This window comes from Protomyctophum bolini, assembly GCF_963924005.1.
Source record: "Protomyctophum bolini genome assembly, chromosome: 11".
NCBI classification, from domain to species: Eukaryota; Metazoa; Chordata; class Actinopteri; order Myctophiformes; family Myctophidae; genus Protomyctophum; species Protomyctophum bolini.
In genome coordinates, this window is record NC_137872.1 from 19,486,279 (window position 1) to 19,501,934 (window position 15,656).

The 15,656-nt window shown below is 43.7% G+C and overlaps 2 protein-coding genes across 2 annotated transcripts in view; both read left to right on the top strand.

The window, feature by feature from the left end:
• Positions 1-4,745, top strand: part of LOC308324352 (shisa family member 6) — a gene marked incomplete at both ends in the record, with an annotated part of 89,744 nt that extends 84,999 nt beyond the window's left edge. Inside the window, one exon of the mRNA XM_080776394.1 lies at positions 3,982-4,745. Within this exon, the coding sequence (XP_080632520.1) occupies positions 3,982-4,745 (764 nt within the window). The remainder of the gene's footprint in view (positions 1-3,981) is intronic.
• A 10,119-nt stretch (positions 4,746-14,864) lies between these two features.
• On the top strand, positions 14,865-15,077 carry LOC308323923 (ATP synthase subunit e, mitochondrial-like; the record flags this gene model as incomplete). The annotated part of the gene is made up of 1 exon (XM_080775787.1): positions 14,865-15,077. The coding sequence occupies one exon, from the start codon at positions 14,865-14,867 to the stop codon at positions 15,075-15,077; it is 213 nt and encodes a 70-aa protein (XP_080631913.1).
• Between the last annotated feature and the right edge of the window lie 579 nt (positions 15,078-15,656).

The following is a 15,656-nucleotide window of genomic DNA, read 5'->3' on the forward strand; positions in this document are numbered from 1 at the left end:
TTTTCAGGATTTAAATTAAAAAATATTAAAAGTACCAGATCTACAAGCTCGAGCTGGAGATAAGACGGTTTCTGCCTCAAGTAAATGCACTCCGTCGCTGCCCACCACTGCTCCCTCACGGCCCGACCCGCTGAAGCGCGGCGGCATGCTTCCTAATATGGGCATTTCGACCTCAGTGTCCCGAAGTAATTAAAGCGGCCCCGAGGCCACAGCACCCCCCCGCGGCCTATAACAGTTAATCAGAGCACTTTGCAGGGTGCCGAGGCGTTTGCTTCCCCGTCCACGCCGGTGGACTCCGCCCCAAATAAAAACAAGCTTTAGCTTTAGCCTGTTTCTGGGAGGTGAATGAATGCGGCTGTCTTTGCGGCAGTGACGGAAGGGGTACTTTTACTTATTACTTAAGTGTAAGTATCATGTACTATAGCTGTTACAAGTAAAAGTCCTGTATTCAAACGGGTAAAAGTATACGGACATGTAAAAAGTAAAAGTACTCATTAGGAATAATGCCCTATTTCACATTTCAAAGGCATCAAATGTAGGCCTATATTTTGAAAATAGCAGATCTACGAGCTTACTGTGAACAACTAAAATAGTCGTATTATGTAGCGTTGAAATGTTATACTTTATTGTCACTTCACACTGAAATTGGTCTTGCAACCCAGCAGCCATGTATGCAGAACACATACACACACATTTGACATACATACTGTAGCACAAAGAACAACACAACTCAGAGTCGATTAATGTGTGTCTTCACTGTCTTGTAATAATAATTGTAATCTACAAAGCAACTAGTAACTAAAGAACGGTTGTAGTGCGGAGTACACCATGTATTGAAGATTGGAAATACTCCAGTACATGAGTACTTAGGGTATATAAGTCACTTTGCACCACTGCTTTGCGGTAAACACGAAACGAGTAATGACTCCACGCCAAAGCCAAGAAGAGCTCCTCCTGGATTGCTTAGCAGGAGGAAATAGACGGAGGGTTATCACCACCGGTTGCAGCTGAATTGTTGCAGTGCGCTGATTGTCCTCTGCTTGCTAATGAAGGGCAGCCTAGTTTCCAGGGGATGAAGGCACAGATATAGGATGGAAGGGGATTCAGTGGCGTTTAAGTAGGACTTGTGTTACACACTGGCATGTGTGCTCAAATTGCAATGGCGTAATAACCTTGTTATTACACTGCACTATATTGTAATTTAAGTCAGAGAGTGTGTAATTAGAAAGCGTAAGCCTTGAATGGATACATTAACACTGAGGATTTAACGTTGCAGTCATCCACAGTCTCATCCACAGGCTCCGTAGGCTAATGTATAGCTTATATACATTAGTATAATATTTGCATATTCTATACAATAGAATATTCACAACCTTGCCCTATACAGGTATGTATGTACGTATATATATGTATGTATATGTATGTATGTATTTCTATCGTTCTTTCTCTTATTCTCTTAATAAGAATCTCACTCTCTCTCTCTCTCTCTCTCTCTCTCTCTCAATCTCTCTCTGTGTGTGTGTGTGTGTGTGTGTGTGTGTGTGTGTGTGTGTGTGTGTGTGTGTGTGTGTGTGTGTGTGTGTGTGTGTGTGTGTGTGTGTGTGTGTGTGTGTGTGTGTGTGCTAAAACAGTGTTATTAGACCATTATAGCACTGCTACTTATGATTGGTTTCTGACAATGGCTGGGTTTCCCAAATAAATGTTGTGTTGCACGTATCTTGAACACAACCCTCTAGGCCGCAAACAGAAGCCTGTGTGCAGCCTTAATTGGCTGCATGGCAGCCAATCCGACACTATGTCCTTTTTTGGGAACAGTGTCAAACACAACATAGAAATAGACAACCTAGACTAGAGCACAGCCATACCTGTCCTCATCCTACACACACCTGTTGACATGTGGCAGTAGTAAAACCATTCGCAGAGAAATGTGAGTGGTGACTTTCTTCATCTTATTTAGAAATTAAACAAACATGTTTAGGTATATTTATAAGAGTGAAGAGAGCCTATACTGTCAGCTGTCCAGCAGTCAAAATATTATTAAATTAAATTTCAGAGGCGAAGTGATGTCGGCAAGGTAAATGTAGGCCTATATGAAAACACTATACTGTCCCATTGTGCAAGTTAATTAAATTTAATAACATTTGATTGTGGGTTAATAAATATAGGCCTAGACAAGGAGGTTATTGTGCAGTCAAAGTTACTAATATACAAGCTAGTTAATTCAGCATTATTTTACTGACCGGTCAGGCCGGTATGGTACCATAGGTCTCAGGCCTACCATACCAGGCCCCAGGCCTCAGGCCTACCATTGCATGGCACATCTATGCATGGAATATCTATGTTCACAGTGAAAGGGGGTGTTGTTGAGAAGAACCACATGCATACTCACTATGCATATTTCCTTTGGGAAACCCAGCCAATATACACAATGCATTTCTTCACTCTCAGAGTAAAAAAAAAAAAGAACACTGAGGATCTTAGGACGTAGTCATTCATTTGGCACATCACCCACAGAGTACACAACCTTTCCTAATGGATAGGGAAAGGCTATACTGTATGTGGCCTGTGTATGGGTATTTTCGGGGCGTTTCCGAATCCGCCATTAAGCATTGGCGGATGGTTATCATGGGGTTATCAGGGGGTGAAAACAGCACAGCTTAGGGAACATACTATACATGGTTAAATGTTATGCTTTTTGGTCATACCGCAAGTATTGTATTCTTTGAGACACACAACCGGCTTTTTGCAGCATCAAACAAAGAAGACATTGATCCAGTGGCGGAACAACATTGGGCCGGGCCGGGGGGTGAGACAGCACGACCGGGCCTCACCGAACCCCCCCCCCCCGCAATGTTTATAATATTATAATAAATAAATAATTTTATAAATAATAAATAATAATAAATAATAATAAATAATTTACGCTAACAGTTGCTGCTAATTTGAGCAGGCGTGCATGAACGAGAGAGGAGTTATGTGTGTGAGGAGCTGATCACAGTCACAGATAGAGAGGGAAAGTGTTATATTTTGCCTATTATTTCTGCTATATATTATTGATCGCGTCTGTGTCTGTGACATTGCGCAGCAGTGCACACACACGAGAGAGAGAGAGAGAGAGAGAGAGAGAGAGAGAGACGTAGAGAGAGAGATCGGTGCTGCGTGTTAAAAAAATAAATAGGCTACTACTCATCTTTGTGTTCTGTTTCACCTTATTGCTGAGTGATCGCACACAGGGAAAAGCAACAAGAAGGGGTTTAGAATCAAAACAGTCCGTTGTGGAGAAAAGGAAGTCCACACATATGCACTCCTAAATCCTCACACAGAGTGATTAGCCTACTAATGAGTGACAGGTGATGCCACTTTTGTAGCCCTGGCTGGACCGCTTACAGCGACTCTCTCTCGGCAGCGCAGTACATTCTCATCAGACAGACATGACATTTTGTTAAAGTGTAGGCTATTATAGGCTATATAAGCTCTGTATCTGGTTAATTCTAAACTGCAGCAGCAGAAAAAAACGAAATAGCGATGTGCTGAGTGAGTGCACGGGCCGCAGCAGCATGGGTCGCGCAGCTCGCGCTGCCACAAACTTCTCTTTACATCAGAGAAAAAAAGAAAAAGAAGAAAGCGACCGGCGACTTCTTCAGAAGCAAGAGGAGTTAGTTAGTTACTTGCGGGAGCCTATGCGGGACTCGCGGGGGCCCGCTGGTTTTATCAGTCGTGAGTGACTGTGTAAAAAATCGTCCATCGATCATCTGACAGCCCGGGCCCCCAGGAGGTCCGGGCCGGGGTGTGACCACCCCCCCTACCCCCCCGGTAGCTCCGCCGCTGCATCCGCCGCCCTATATTATTCGCTCATTCTAGGACATGACATATGTGTAGTCAGAAGAACAGGGCCTATACAGTATCTCAATCCATTTCTCTATACCTTATTATATTTTCTGTTTTCTCTCTCTCTCTTTCTCTCTCTCTGGTTTCCTCAAGGCGACAAGAACGCTGACGACTACTACAACGGCCGGAAGCACCACCACCGCGACTTCCAGGGCGCCACGCACATGGTGAAGCTGAGCGCCGCCTCGCCCCAGCACCAGCACCAACACCAGCACCAGCACAGAAGAGAGAGCCGCGAAGAGCCGCAGCAGAGGCAGCAGCGGCGCCCGCGCGTCCAGCGGGCCATGTCCCAGGACCACGTCCTGTCCCCTCCGCGGACGCCGCGCCGCAGCGCCGGCGGCGAACGCGAACGTGACCGTGACCACTACGGCCTCTCCTCGTACGGCGGCATGGCGGCCGCCGCCTACGGCAGTAGCCGCCACCTCTCGGAGGAGCAGCTGCTCTCAGCGGACCGCCTCCGCTCGCAGGACCCGCTGCTGTCGCCCGCCCGCCCGCGTAACAAGTTCCGTGAGAAGGCCCTGATGGCACGCGCCCTGTCGCAAGCCGACATGCTGATGCCCACCACGCCCAAGGTGGACCGCCACAAGATGACCAAGATGCTCTCCCACCCGAGCTCCTCATCCCCGAGCGATGCCTACAAGCTGCAGGTCAACCACCACCAGGGCGGGGGAGGAGGAGGCGCCAACAAGAGGCAGGCGTTCGGCGCGCGGCGAACGCACACCGTGGACCTCAATTACATCCCGGGACACCAACACGGGGACCACCACGGGGACCACCACGGGAACCACCACGGGGACCACCACGGGAACCACCACGGGAACCACCGCACTGCCAGCAAGAACGAGGTAACTGTTTAACCCCCCGACGGGTTGGCTTGTGGACAAAAGCGACAGACAGACAAGAGACAGACTGACAGACAGACGGACGGACGGACACACAAGACACCACGACGGGAATCGGCAGAAAGGTTTCGCAAGTCTCCCAGGCAGGGACGAGATTTCGCCTCGTTCAGCTCGTCTTTTTTTGGAAAACCCTCCACGTTCGAGACTCTCCGCTTCGTAGCGCAAGCCTCCTCCTCCTCCGCCCATGTCGTCTAGAATCCTGGGCCGACGTAAAACTATTAGGATCAACAATTGCAAAGACATTATGTACTTTTCGTCTCTTAGAGCAACATAAGGGCTTTGCACGTTGTCACACGAGGACTGCTCCATGTCCATGGGTTTAACGCCGTGGCAAAAAAAGATATTTTTTAAGAACCGCGGTCATGGACATGAACAACAGGAATTGTATCAACTTTATAAATAATATAAATACACTATATTTACTATTTGTATTTTCAGTCCTTGTTATAGCTTTAGAGATTCCTATTGACTGGTGTTAAAGCACTTCTCAAGTGGTGCCTCTTGAAACTGTCCCACTTTAGCAAAGTGGATTTGTGGGTTGAAAAGCACAATTAATTGATAATTCCATTTGTTTCCTTTCCTTGTTTTACTCTTCTTTGATAACACGGCCAGAGCATATCAGCTTATTAGTGAAAGCAATCTAATTTATTTTGTAACAATTAGATGATTGTAAATAGGCTAGCAGCATTATAGGCCTAACGAAGGACAGCTGGCCCTTTTTGGAATTATTTTTTTCTTGTTTTGACTTATTTTTAATTTATTTTATTTTTTCTTTGTTGGATTAATTTGCACCCAAAATCTGTTATAGATTCAATGATCTTGATTTTAGATAAGTCAAATTTCTTGAATAATATTGATCAAATTGAAATATGTCTACAATAATGCGTAGATATAGTGTACTGTATGTTGTTATTTCTTTCCCATTTTTATTTATTTTTTCCCCCTTTTCGAACTGTGCTCGTTAAGGAGAGACCGTGGTTGGATTAACCTCGTCACACCTTCAAAAACTGTTTAGGTGCAGATGTATGACACAGCCTAAACCCGACGTAGACCTGGTCCAACGGCGCATGTCGGAAATAACTCTGTCGTGAGCTTGTAGAGCTGCCATTTCTGGCCAGGGACAATGTGGTACAGCTGAGAATAAATCAGGATGGTTTGAATAAGTTCCATTTCCTCCTTTCACCCATTTCCTCATTTTCGAGGACGAGCGAAACTCCCGTGTCGCATTAGCCCAGGAATAGTTTTCCATCTCTACATATCAATTACATGGTCCTGTACAGTATATTTATGATGTCCAGACCGAACAGCGACATTTTAAGGCAGATTTAATACCTCGTCGCGTGAGGCTTCCATGACCATTTAGTTTTTTCTTGTTTTGACGCCACTTTCGGCGCGGGACACGCCGGTCGACACTCGTTGTTCAAAGCATAAATTGACCGGTCTGTAACTCCAAGAGCCAAGCGGGTCCATTTGGTTCCATATTATGTACACTCGAGTTGAGTTATGGGTATTCCGCATGATGATGTCTGAACCGAACAGCGACATTTTAAGGCTGTTTGGTACTTCGTCGCGTGTCGCATTGCCGACCGTTTTCAGTCAAAATGTTGGGTTTTTTGTATTCCTTTTTTTTTGTCACACGGCACCGTCGCTCGACGGAATATGAATTAGCCTTTAGTCGTGTTGTGGTCACACTGGTTGCATTGTTGCTGCTGTGTCGATGTGACTGCCACAGTCAGTACACAGGGCGTTGTCGTGATCTCTAGCTAAGCTAAAGGATTAAAACTGTGAATCGTATGGCTGGACATTTTTGTTATTTTTTATTTTTTACTCTTTTTTTTCATTACAGCAATGCCTTATTGTGTGAACTCCCATATGCTCTTAACTGTACAATCATGCTTGTGTTGCATTGTCTTGTGTCGGCTTCTGTGCAATATTTGAAGTATGACATCACTAGTCGTGTGGAAAAGCTTGTCTAAAACCCTTACTTTTCAGGAAATGGACAAAAGGAACATGATGTTACAATGGTCCATTTAGTTGCAATTTTTTGTTAATACTTTTCATTCGGTTTTATATTTATATATATAAAAACAACAGGCTAAAGTGGAAATATGGAGGTTTATACGGCAAGTCGGCAACGAGGATTTACCCACAGAATTGGAAGCAAACGATGTGAATCAGTGAATGCAATAGGCTGTGGCATGCCCGTTTCCTGTACCCGTTCATTTCCCCATAGCTTTGTTTGTTTGGCTCGACAGCAATCCACTCAAATGAGCCAATCAAATGAGCCAATCAAATGAGCCAATCAACTGAAGCTATATGGGATAAATGAACCGGAACAGGGAACCTTCAGCCCAGGACTACAGTTATGCACATAGCCTATACAGTACAACCGCTTAACTGCTTGAACCCCAGCATCCATATGCCTGTGGGAAACATTAGGCAAAATTAGCCGATTTACAAGCTGCATTGTGAGCTTGTAGATCTGTAGAAGTTAAAATCTATTGAGACTAAAGTCTGGTGGTAGAATTCATGGAAATGGAAAAGGTAAGGCATTACATTTATTCGCAGGATCACATTCAGACTGAAATATAGGCTATTATTATTATTAGTTAATAAAATATGTAATTCTTAGAAAAAGGTTTTTAGATGACTTGACTGTCCAAAGATGGAACAAAGACAGTATGTGTATGGCGAAACAGCGATATTGACTAGTTCCCACTGAAAAACAAGTTTGTCAGTAGCTCTGCACAGCACTTTCAAATGTTAAAAATCAAATGTCTTCTTGGTGTCCAGAGAGACGCACATTACAAAGACAATGTACTGTCCATTCCCAAGACTAATAAACTCTTTGTGACGGTACCATATCAATCTCGCTAAGGACAGATTTGGGACTCTTGGTTTTTATGAATTTACTTTATTGGGCAGATAAAACATCAGCAAATGCTGTTACTGTCATCCAATCTTTGAGTTATATGCTTCTGTATAAAGAATGCATGTCTTATATTAAAGAATACAGCGTTACTGCAGTTGGGACCGACTTTCAAGGACAGATGCGACGGCCAGGGCTGGACTGGGACAAAAACTCGGCCCGGGTATTTTAGCGTGAATTTGGCCCAGACCGGCCCACCACAACCAGCGTGCAGATAGCAGAAACTCTACCGCCCGCTCCATCGCGGCACACACAAACAAACAAGCCCTAATACCACCACTTTTACAGAACAACATAGGCCTAAATGATACAAACCAACAGACAACTACACAACCCTTTGTAGAAGTTTTATTTGTCGGGCGGAAACCTCTTATCTCCGTATTTTAACTTGTTTATATTTTTCCGTGAATTAATGCTCTACTTCGTCCTTCTACAGTGTCACATAAAAGTAGTACAAATTGCAGAGCTTGTAGCAGTTTTTGCTGTTTGAATTAGAATTTTGAAAAGTAACCGCATTGGACATATTAGGTTTCCACCAGACAGCAATCACATAATACTGTGACCACATTTTTACCACTTAAATCCAATATACTTGGTTGAGCAGAGTACCCCAGCTAGGGCTCTATAATAGATCCTCAGATGGTTCCCTCTGCATCAAATGTCTCCGTCAAAAAAAGCAGATCTAGAAGATCACGAAACGTTGCATTGCATGTGCTGTGAGCTAGCTTGTAGATTGTAACAATTTCCGTTGACGGTTGTTCACCCCAGAATAGGGACACTAGGGTTCACGTGGCTAATTTGTCCACGTAGAGATTCATTTTCTTTTTATATTTCATTAATGTCATGACAGAATGTATGTGTTACAAATGTATTGCAAGCTCAACAGTGTTCTTGAGATTTACTTTGTAATCAATGTGATGCTTTTAATTGTCTCACTGGCTTGCATTACTTGATGTCAACAAAGTAGTGTTTTTAATATATATATTTTTCTTTCTTACCCCAACTTTTATTCAGATTTGTTTTGGGTACATAAGCCAGACAAGACAAGGAGCTTAACTCCTTTAGCGCCATCTAGTGTTAGCATGTGCACACCTAAGAAATGCCGCCTGTCTGCTCCATAGAGTATTGAAAGGATAGAGACTAAACTGGCGCGAAGCTCCGCCCCCTCCGCTATTCATGTCAGTGGAAGTTGCTCAGTGGCTGCCGGAAGTACCGTCTATTTGCTGATTCAGCATTTCACTTCTGCATTTGGACACCAAATTTTGGTGTCCAAATGTGGAAGGGCAGCTGGGCTTTACATTGGGCGCTCGGTTGCACGGGGCTTCCTCGTCAAGAATCCACGGGTCCGCCTGCAGACCTTCCTCTTACCACTAGGGCCCAGCGCTTCAACATTGGAGTGCATAGCTGGCCCCTTGGTCTGATCTCACTCTACGGAGCTTGTTTCCCTTCCGGGTTAAACAGGAAGGTGGGGGCCTTTGTGAAGAGTACAACACTCCTCGCATTAGCTCACAGCCTTTAGCTAGCAGTACAACCAGTTTCTCAGCGATGGCGTGGCTGCCCGCCTTGCTTTAAAAATCCTGTTATAATAGCGGCTCAACGGAGCTGGATTTTAAAATCCTATCGCTGATGGGGACGGGGGCTCTCCATTGCCGGAGCAATGCTGAAAGGTAAACAGATGGAAGGCGCGTTCATATATGGAGTATAAGGTTGTACATACATGTAGATAGCACCAGTAGGTACCATTAGCCTAGCTACATTTATAAACGTAGATGTCACAGGAAAAGTTAGGGAGCCAGGAACACAGAAAGGTACAGTATGTTGAGCTGCCAGCACCTTTCTGTCATGCATCGGAAAATAGTTAAACTTTTGCAGAGTGCCGTACTGCCGTTCGCTCATCACGTCACGTGTTGATCCTCCTGGCTGTGCCTGATGAATGATTTTACATAAATCATTGCCACGAACATGAGAAGTCCATGCCATCCATCGTGTCAGCTATACAGGCCAGGACATAGACATAATGGTAGACGCCTCCTTCGGCTCTGGGGTGTGGGAATCTTGAAAGGAGGCAAGCTTTCGTGATGCACGTGGAAGCTTGCCACGGAAGCTTGCCAAGCTTCGTGCGTCACAGAAGGGGACGTTCGGTATAGGCCAATCAGAGGCAATGTAGAGGTTTGTTTTCTAATGCCAATAAAGCTCCTTTGGATTAAATTCCCGGAAAAGACGTGCTGTGATTGGCCAGTTGTCACTTGAGTGGCAGCGACGCAGCGTGCCTTCCGCACTTCCACTTGACTTCCTCCTTACAGTGCGATACATGTCGCTCCAATGAACTGCGTGACAAATGAGACATCTAGCTTTTTATATCTGTGGGCCAGAGACCTGTAGGCCCGCTGGTGGGCTGTGAGGATATTGCAAGTGAGTGTGAGCCCCACAAACTGTTGGCCAAATTGATTTAAAAGATTTCTATAAACAGTGTTATGGTATTTATCATTATTTATTTTACTTTGGCGGTGAACATTAGCTACAATATATACGATCTACACATTGCGCCTGCAAAGTTTTTGACGAAGAGATTCGGTAACACTGGAAAAGGTGTTCAAAAGAACAGTTGTATAAGTCCAGTTCTCTAAGACTAGAATCGATTGATTGATTGACGTTCATCAGCGCTTGATGATGCAACTCTGATGAAGCCGAAACATGTCGGTCAGAGACTGCTGCTGCAGTAGAAAGAAAATTCACTTTGTGAGTGTGGACTGTTTGTATATAAACTGTTCCCCGGAGTCTGCCACTCGTATGTCCTTCTCTAAAACTACTGATAGTAGAACACTCTCATCTCGGGACGACATTTTTATACCCCGATTTTGTAACCCATTTTTCAACCGGTGCCAATTGCCTAAGCATTAATCCTGGGCGCTAGCATACTCTCCCCCTGCCAACCTGAGGAGACCCCCAAAATGAGTTCATGCTTCCTTCAATGACTGAGGAGTGAGCTGGACGCTTTTGCCACCTGACAGGGGGAGTTTCCCCGGTAGGATGTAACGCATGGAAGAAACACGTTATTCCAACCAGTTCCTTTCCCTTCCATCAGGCATCCCAGCTGACCAGGGGGAGGCAGTATAGATACCAGGCGGGTAGAACATGAAAACTCCACAGAGAAAGGCCCTTTCGCCAACCCCACCTTGGGTATGGGCGCTGATGACGCGGAGGAGAGAACACGCCCCCAGCGCCCACAGCATCCTCGGGAAGGAATCGAACACAGGACCTTCTAGCTGTCAGGCGTCAGCGCTACCGACAGCGACACCATGCTCCCCTCATCTCGGGACTTCTGTGCCCTTCTAGTATTGTGATCATTAAAATTGAAAAGCCCTGATCCATAGTCCAGACAATGTTGAGAACCGTTGAGTTAGGCTGTATGTGTGCTGATAACGCTGATGACAAGACGTTTGGGAACATGAACGGTTCATAGCATTTGAACGTGTGTGTGTGTGTGTGTGTGTGTGTGTGTGTGTGTGTGTGTGTGTGCGCGAGCTCTCTGGACATGAGATCCAAGGTGCTCGCCTGCTCATAAAACACTGTCAGTGTGGACACGACTCCTAACAGATTTAAATCAAGTTAAAGTGCTGTTTTACTGCATTGTGTGTGTGCATGCGTGTTTTTCAGCACTTGAAGGTCATGGCCAATTTGTGGCAACCACCAATACGCTGTAAAATCCTGATTGTAAATTTAACACTCACAAATTTCACGGTGTCGATTTGCTGAGTCATGCCTGATTTTGTTGTTGTCGGGCAGAAACCTTTGTGTTTTAACGATCATACTACAGTGTCACACAAAAGCATCAAAAGTATACCGGTAGTTGATCTACAAGTTCGAAACATGGTGTGCAAAGCGACATGTTTCGAGCTTGTAAATTAAAAGTATAAGAGTTTTGGTTTGGACATATGAGGTTTCTAGCCTGGTTAACCACCTTGAAAACATTACATTTCAAATGAAGTGTTTTCACGAAGACGTGATGAGGTTTCCACCCGACAGGCGATTTATACTTGCTTGCCCACAGATCTACAAGCTCAACCAGCTGACTATATGCACATGCATTGCAGTGCATTGTGAGCTTGTATGTAGAACTTGTAAAACTGCTACTTCCGGTCTGTGACGCACGCAACTCATTTTAAAATCAGGCGTCACATCATCTGACAAATCGCCATTCTTGTCGCCAACATTTCTACAATCACTTGGTCCTGATTTGTATGTATTTATTAATTTATATTTATCAAAAATGATGTCATTCCTAGAGCCTTTTAATTCAATAATGTGCAATACTTCCTACTCATGCAGTATAATAATGTTGCCAGTTATTTAAACAGAGAAAAGAAAAAGAACAAAAAATATATGACTCATCTGCTGTCATAAAAGCATTGGTGTCTTGTTTTTTATGTCTTGTAATTGTCCTCTCCAGGCAGAGGGAGTTGGTTTTCTATAATGGCTAAATGTGGTGTGATGGATGTCAGCGGTTTCCAACCTGTGGGGCCGGGGCACAATGGTGAGCCGTGAGGATATTGAAAGTGGGACCCCAATTAATAATTGGCAAAACACCCAAGATTGTATTGAACACAATAGTAAATCATGATTATGTAAAAAAAATATAATAATAATAAATTAAATAGTGAATGAGTTTTCATTGTGAAACTGATAAATAGGAACTTAAGGCATGCTATGTTGGTGCCGTCGAATCAAAGCCAGAACGCAATCATTAAAGTAAACATGCTCTGGAAATGCACGCAGGCCCACCAATCTGACCACTCATCTGACTTAAGCCGCCAGATGGGTGAGTGGGCCCTGATAAAACAACAAAAAGGTTGTGGACCGCTGGAGTGTGTAATTGCACAAACCATGGGAGACTTCATTTTAAAAGGCTTTCGAAAAACGACAAGATATATGACTGTTCCTGTGTATTGTTCTTCTTTTGTTTACGTACCGACTATTAAAGCACACCACATGTATTGTATAAAAACGAGCTAAAAATCCCCTTTTGTGCTTTGTGCTTAATTTCCCCTGAAAAGCAATGGCACTGAAGACAAAGTCTAGCTTTCACAATAACAAGTGTTCTCGGCATTGAAAGTAAAAGCCACATTTATTTCCAAAGTATACAACAAATGCTGTGCCTATACTTGATAAAGAGGCTCAGACACCCCATTGCCATTTTAAGTCCACATAAATCACATCTCTCTCCATCTGGTTCTGGCCTATCAGGAGACTCTTCTCTTTTAAGCTTATAGATTTTGATAAGATGACCTTTCCATCTAAGAAAATTACTGCCTCCTGAGACGTTTTGCAGCACATATACACCCTTGGAGTATGGCAGCCTTTTTGCCTGTATTTCTGTCCCCCGTTATCCTCTGAGCCAGCTTGTGAAGGATTCAAAGATCTGAGAATGACCTTACTATGTGCAGGTGTGTGATCTGAAACGTTTTTTGTGGACCCATAGCCAACATTAATGTATAAACTCTTTAAAATGATTGTGATGCTATATTAACTACTTTTGCTGGGGATCCCATATTAACTATACTAAAATACAATAAACACAATTTGCCTGAAAATAGATTACCCAGCTATGACCTTTTTCATGAAAAAAAATGAGTAGTGATATGGCTGACTGAGTAAAATAAAACAATCTACCTGAAAATAGATAGCTATAAGTGAAGAGCAATTTCCGCAATTTCCTCAATTTCCATTTCCGCAATTTCCTCAATTTCCATTTCCGCAATTTCCACCATTTCCGCAATTACCATTTCCGCAATTTCCATTTCCGCATTTCCGCAATTTCCATTTCCACCATTTCCGCAATTTCCGCAATTACAATTTCCGCAATTTCCATTTCCGCAATTTCCACAATTTCCATTTCCATTTCCAACTATTAATGGCAGCTGGGTTTCATCATTCAAATAAATTTGAATTCTGTCCGTTTAGCTATAAAATTATGTCAGGGAATAGGGATACACAGTATATGTCTTTCATTTGCATTGCATTGCATTACATCGTTCGAGTAATAGTACAACTCTAATAGTATTACTTATAATAATGTAATTAAAGATAACTTCATTCAGATTTATTTATTTTTATTTCATTTTCCAGATTTTTTTTTATTCTTTTTTTTTTTTTTTCATTGGTGGGCCAGTCATAATGGTCCCGCGGGCCTGATGTGGCCCGCGGGCCTGAGGTTGAGTATCACTGCCATAGAGTAATGATGTATTCAGGTCTAATTCCTCATGGGGGCTCGAGCGCCGCCACCCCCACGGAGTCTACGTCACTGGTATCATCAAATCTGATCAGAGACCAGCACAACATGAAGGGCGAGGTCCTCTGTGATTGTTGCTACGGAGCCAAGACCACAGTCTAATAAATCAGTGGTTCTCAAAGTGGGGTCTGAGGAATCCTGCAGGTCCTTGATGAGGTCCCCAGCTAAATGACCGATGCTAGTTAGGAACCGAATGAATGGACAGGTCCGTAACCCTGAGAGTGTGCAAATAAAGACCAAACAATAAATAATAGCGAAATTGGTCAGATCAGCGGTTCTCTACAAATGTCTCCATATATGGAATAATGGAGTAGCCGTCAAGTCACATGTTGTCAATGTCATATTTGGTCACAATATGCCTTTTGGGGGTGAGACGAATTCCTACACGGGTTGTGCTTATAACCACGCCCAAGGACTGAGGTTAAGGTTAGGTATAGTTTTACTGAGGTTAAGGTTAGCGTTATGGTTAGGTTTAGGTATAGTTTTACTGAGGTTAAGGTTAGGTATAGTTTTACTGAGGTTAAGGTTAGGGTTATGGTTAGGTTTAGGTATAGTTTTGCTGAGGTTAAGGTTAGGGTTAGGTTCAGGCTGTCAATCACAGCGACTGGCCAATCACAGCGCGTCTACTGCACAACCCTGAATTCGTAATTTCAGATCCATCATCCCGCTGTTTGGACAACAATGACATCATCAGTATGAGGTCATACATATGACAACAGAGCTTTTGTGTGATGTTTGTTCTGCTCTACCAATTCATATAATGTAAGCAAAACCTATAGTAGTGAGTAGTGATTGATCCATTCCACAGTGGTGTTGGTGAGAGATTTCTGGGAGTTAACTTTCATAAAGTAGCATTATGGTTCCTCCGGTTGCTGTGTCGCCGCTCATCAAGACGGCCAGATGGTCGGCCCTCTTCCTAGGCATGTTGTATGGAAAACAGCGGTTAGAGTACCTGAAGCCCATCGCAGAGGAGAGGAAGACTGAAGAGGCAGAGAAGAAGTCCAGGGAGGAGCAGAAGCGGATCTACAAAGAGCTGTCCGAAGCAAATTCTGACACCATCCTGAAGTAGAATGTCTATGGATCAGATATGTCATGTTCTTTCCACAAATAGAACTGAGAGCAAAATGTTTTGAGCATATTTATACATCTTTTGCAGACACGCGTGGCATCAATAGTTCCGGGTCTTCTAACCTCAGCCAAGTGACTTTGGTCAATGTAATTGCTCAAATAAAATTGCTACGACTCAGGTCGCTCATTCTTATATGTATGAGACCTATTCATGATGTCATAAAAAAAAGAAAATCTCCCTAGCCCCTTATTTGGATCTTCAATCTGGTACTGAGCCAAGCAAAATAGTCAAATAAATCATGACCAGCAGCAGGTCATCTTTGTACAGCAGTTGGGCAGCCCCTGCTCAATGCACATGCTTCAGGGTCTGTAGCCCTATTTGTCTGATCGTCCGTCCATCTGGAATTTAAATTAAACGCAGTGAGCAGGATTAGTGGTCTGCCCCCGAGAAATGGATAACTTTTGGATCGTAAAAGGACAAGGTAAAAAAGTGGGTTTTTTAAATTCAACTTGGTGGGAAGGATCTGTGTTCCGCCCTGAAGACGTGATGCACTTTTGGATGAAAAGGTCCAGAGGTCAA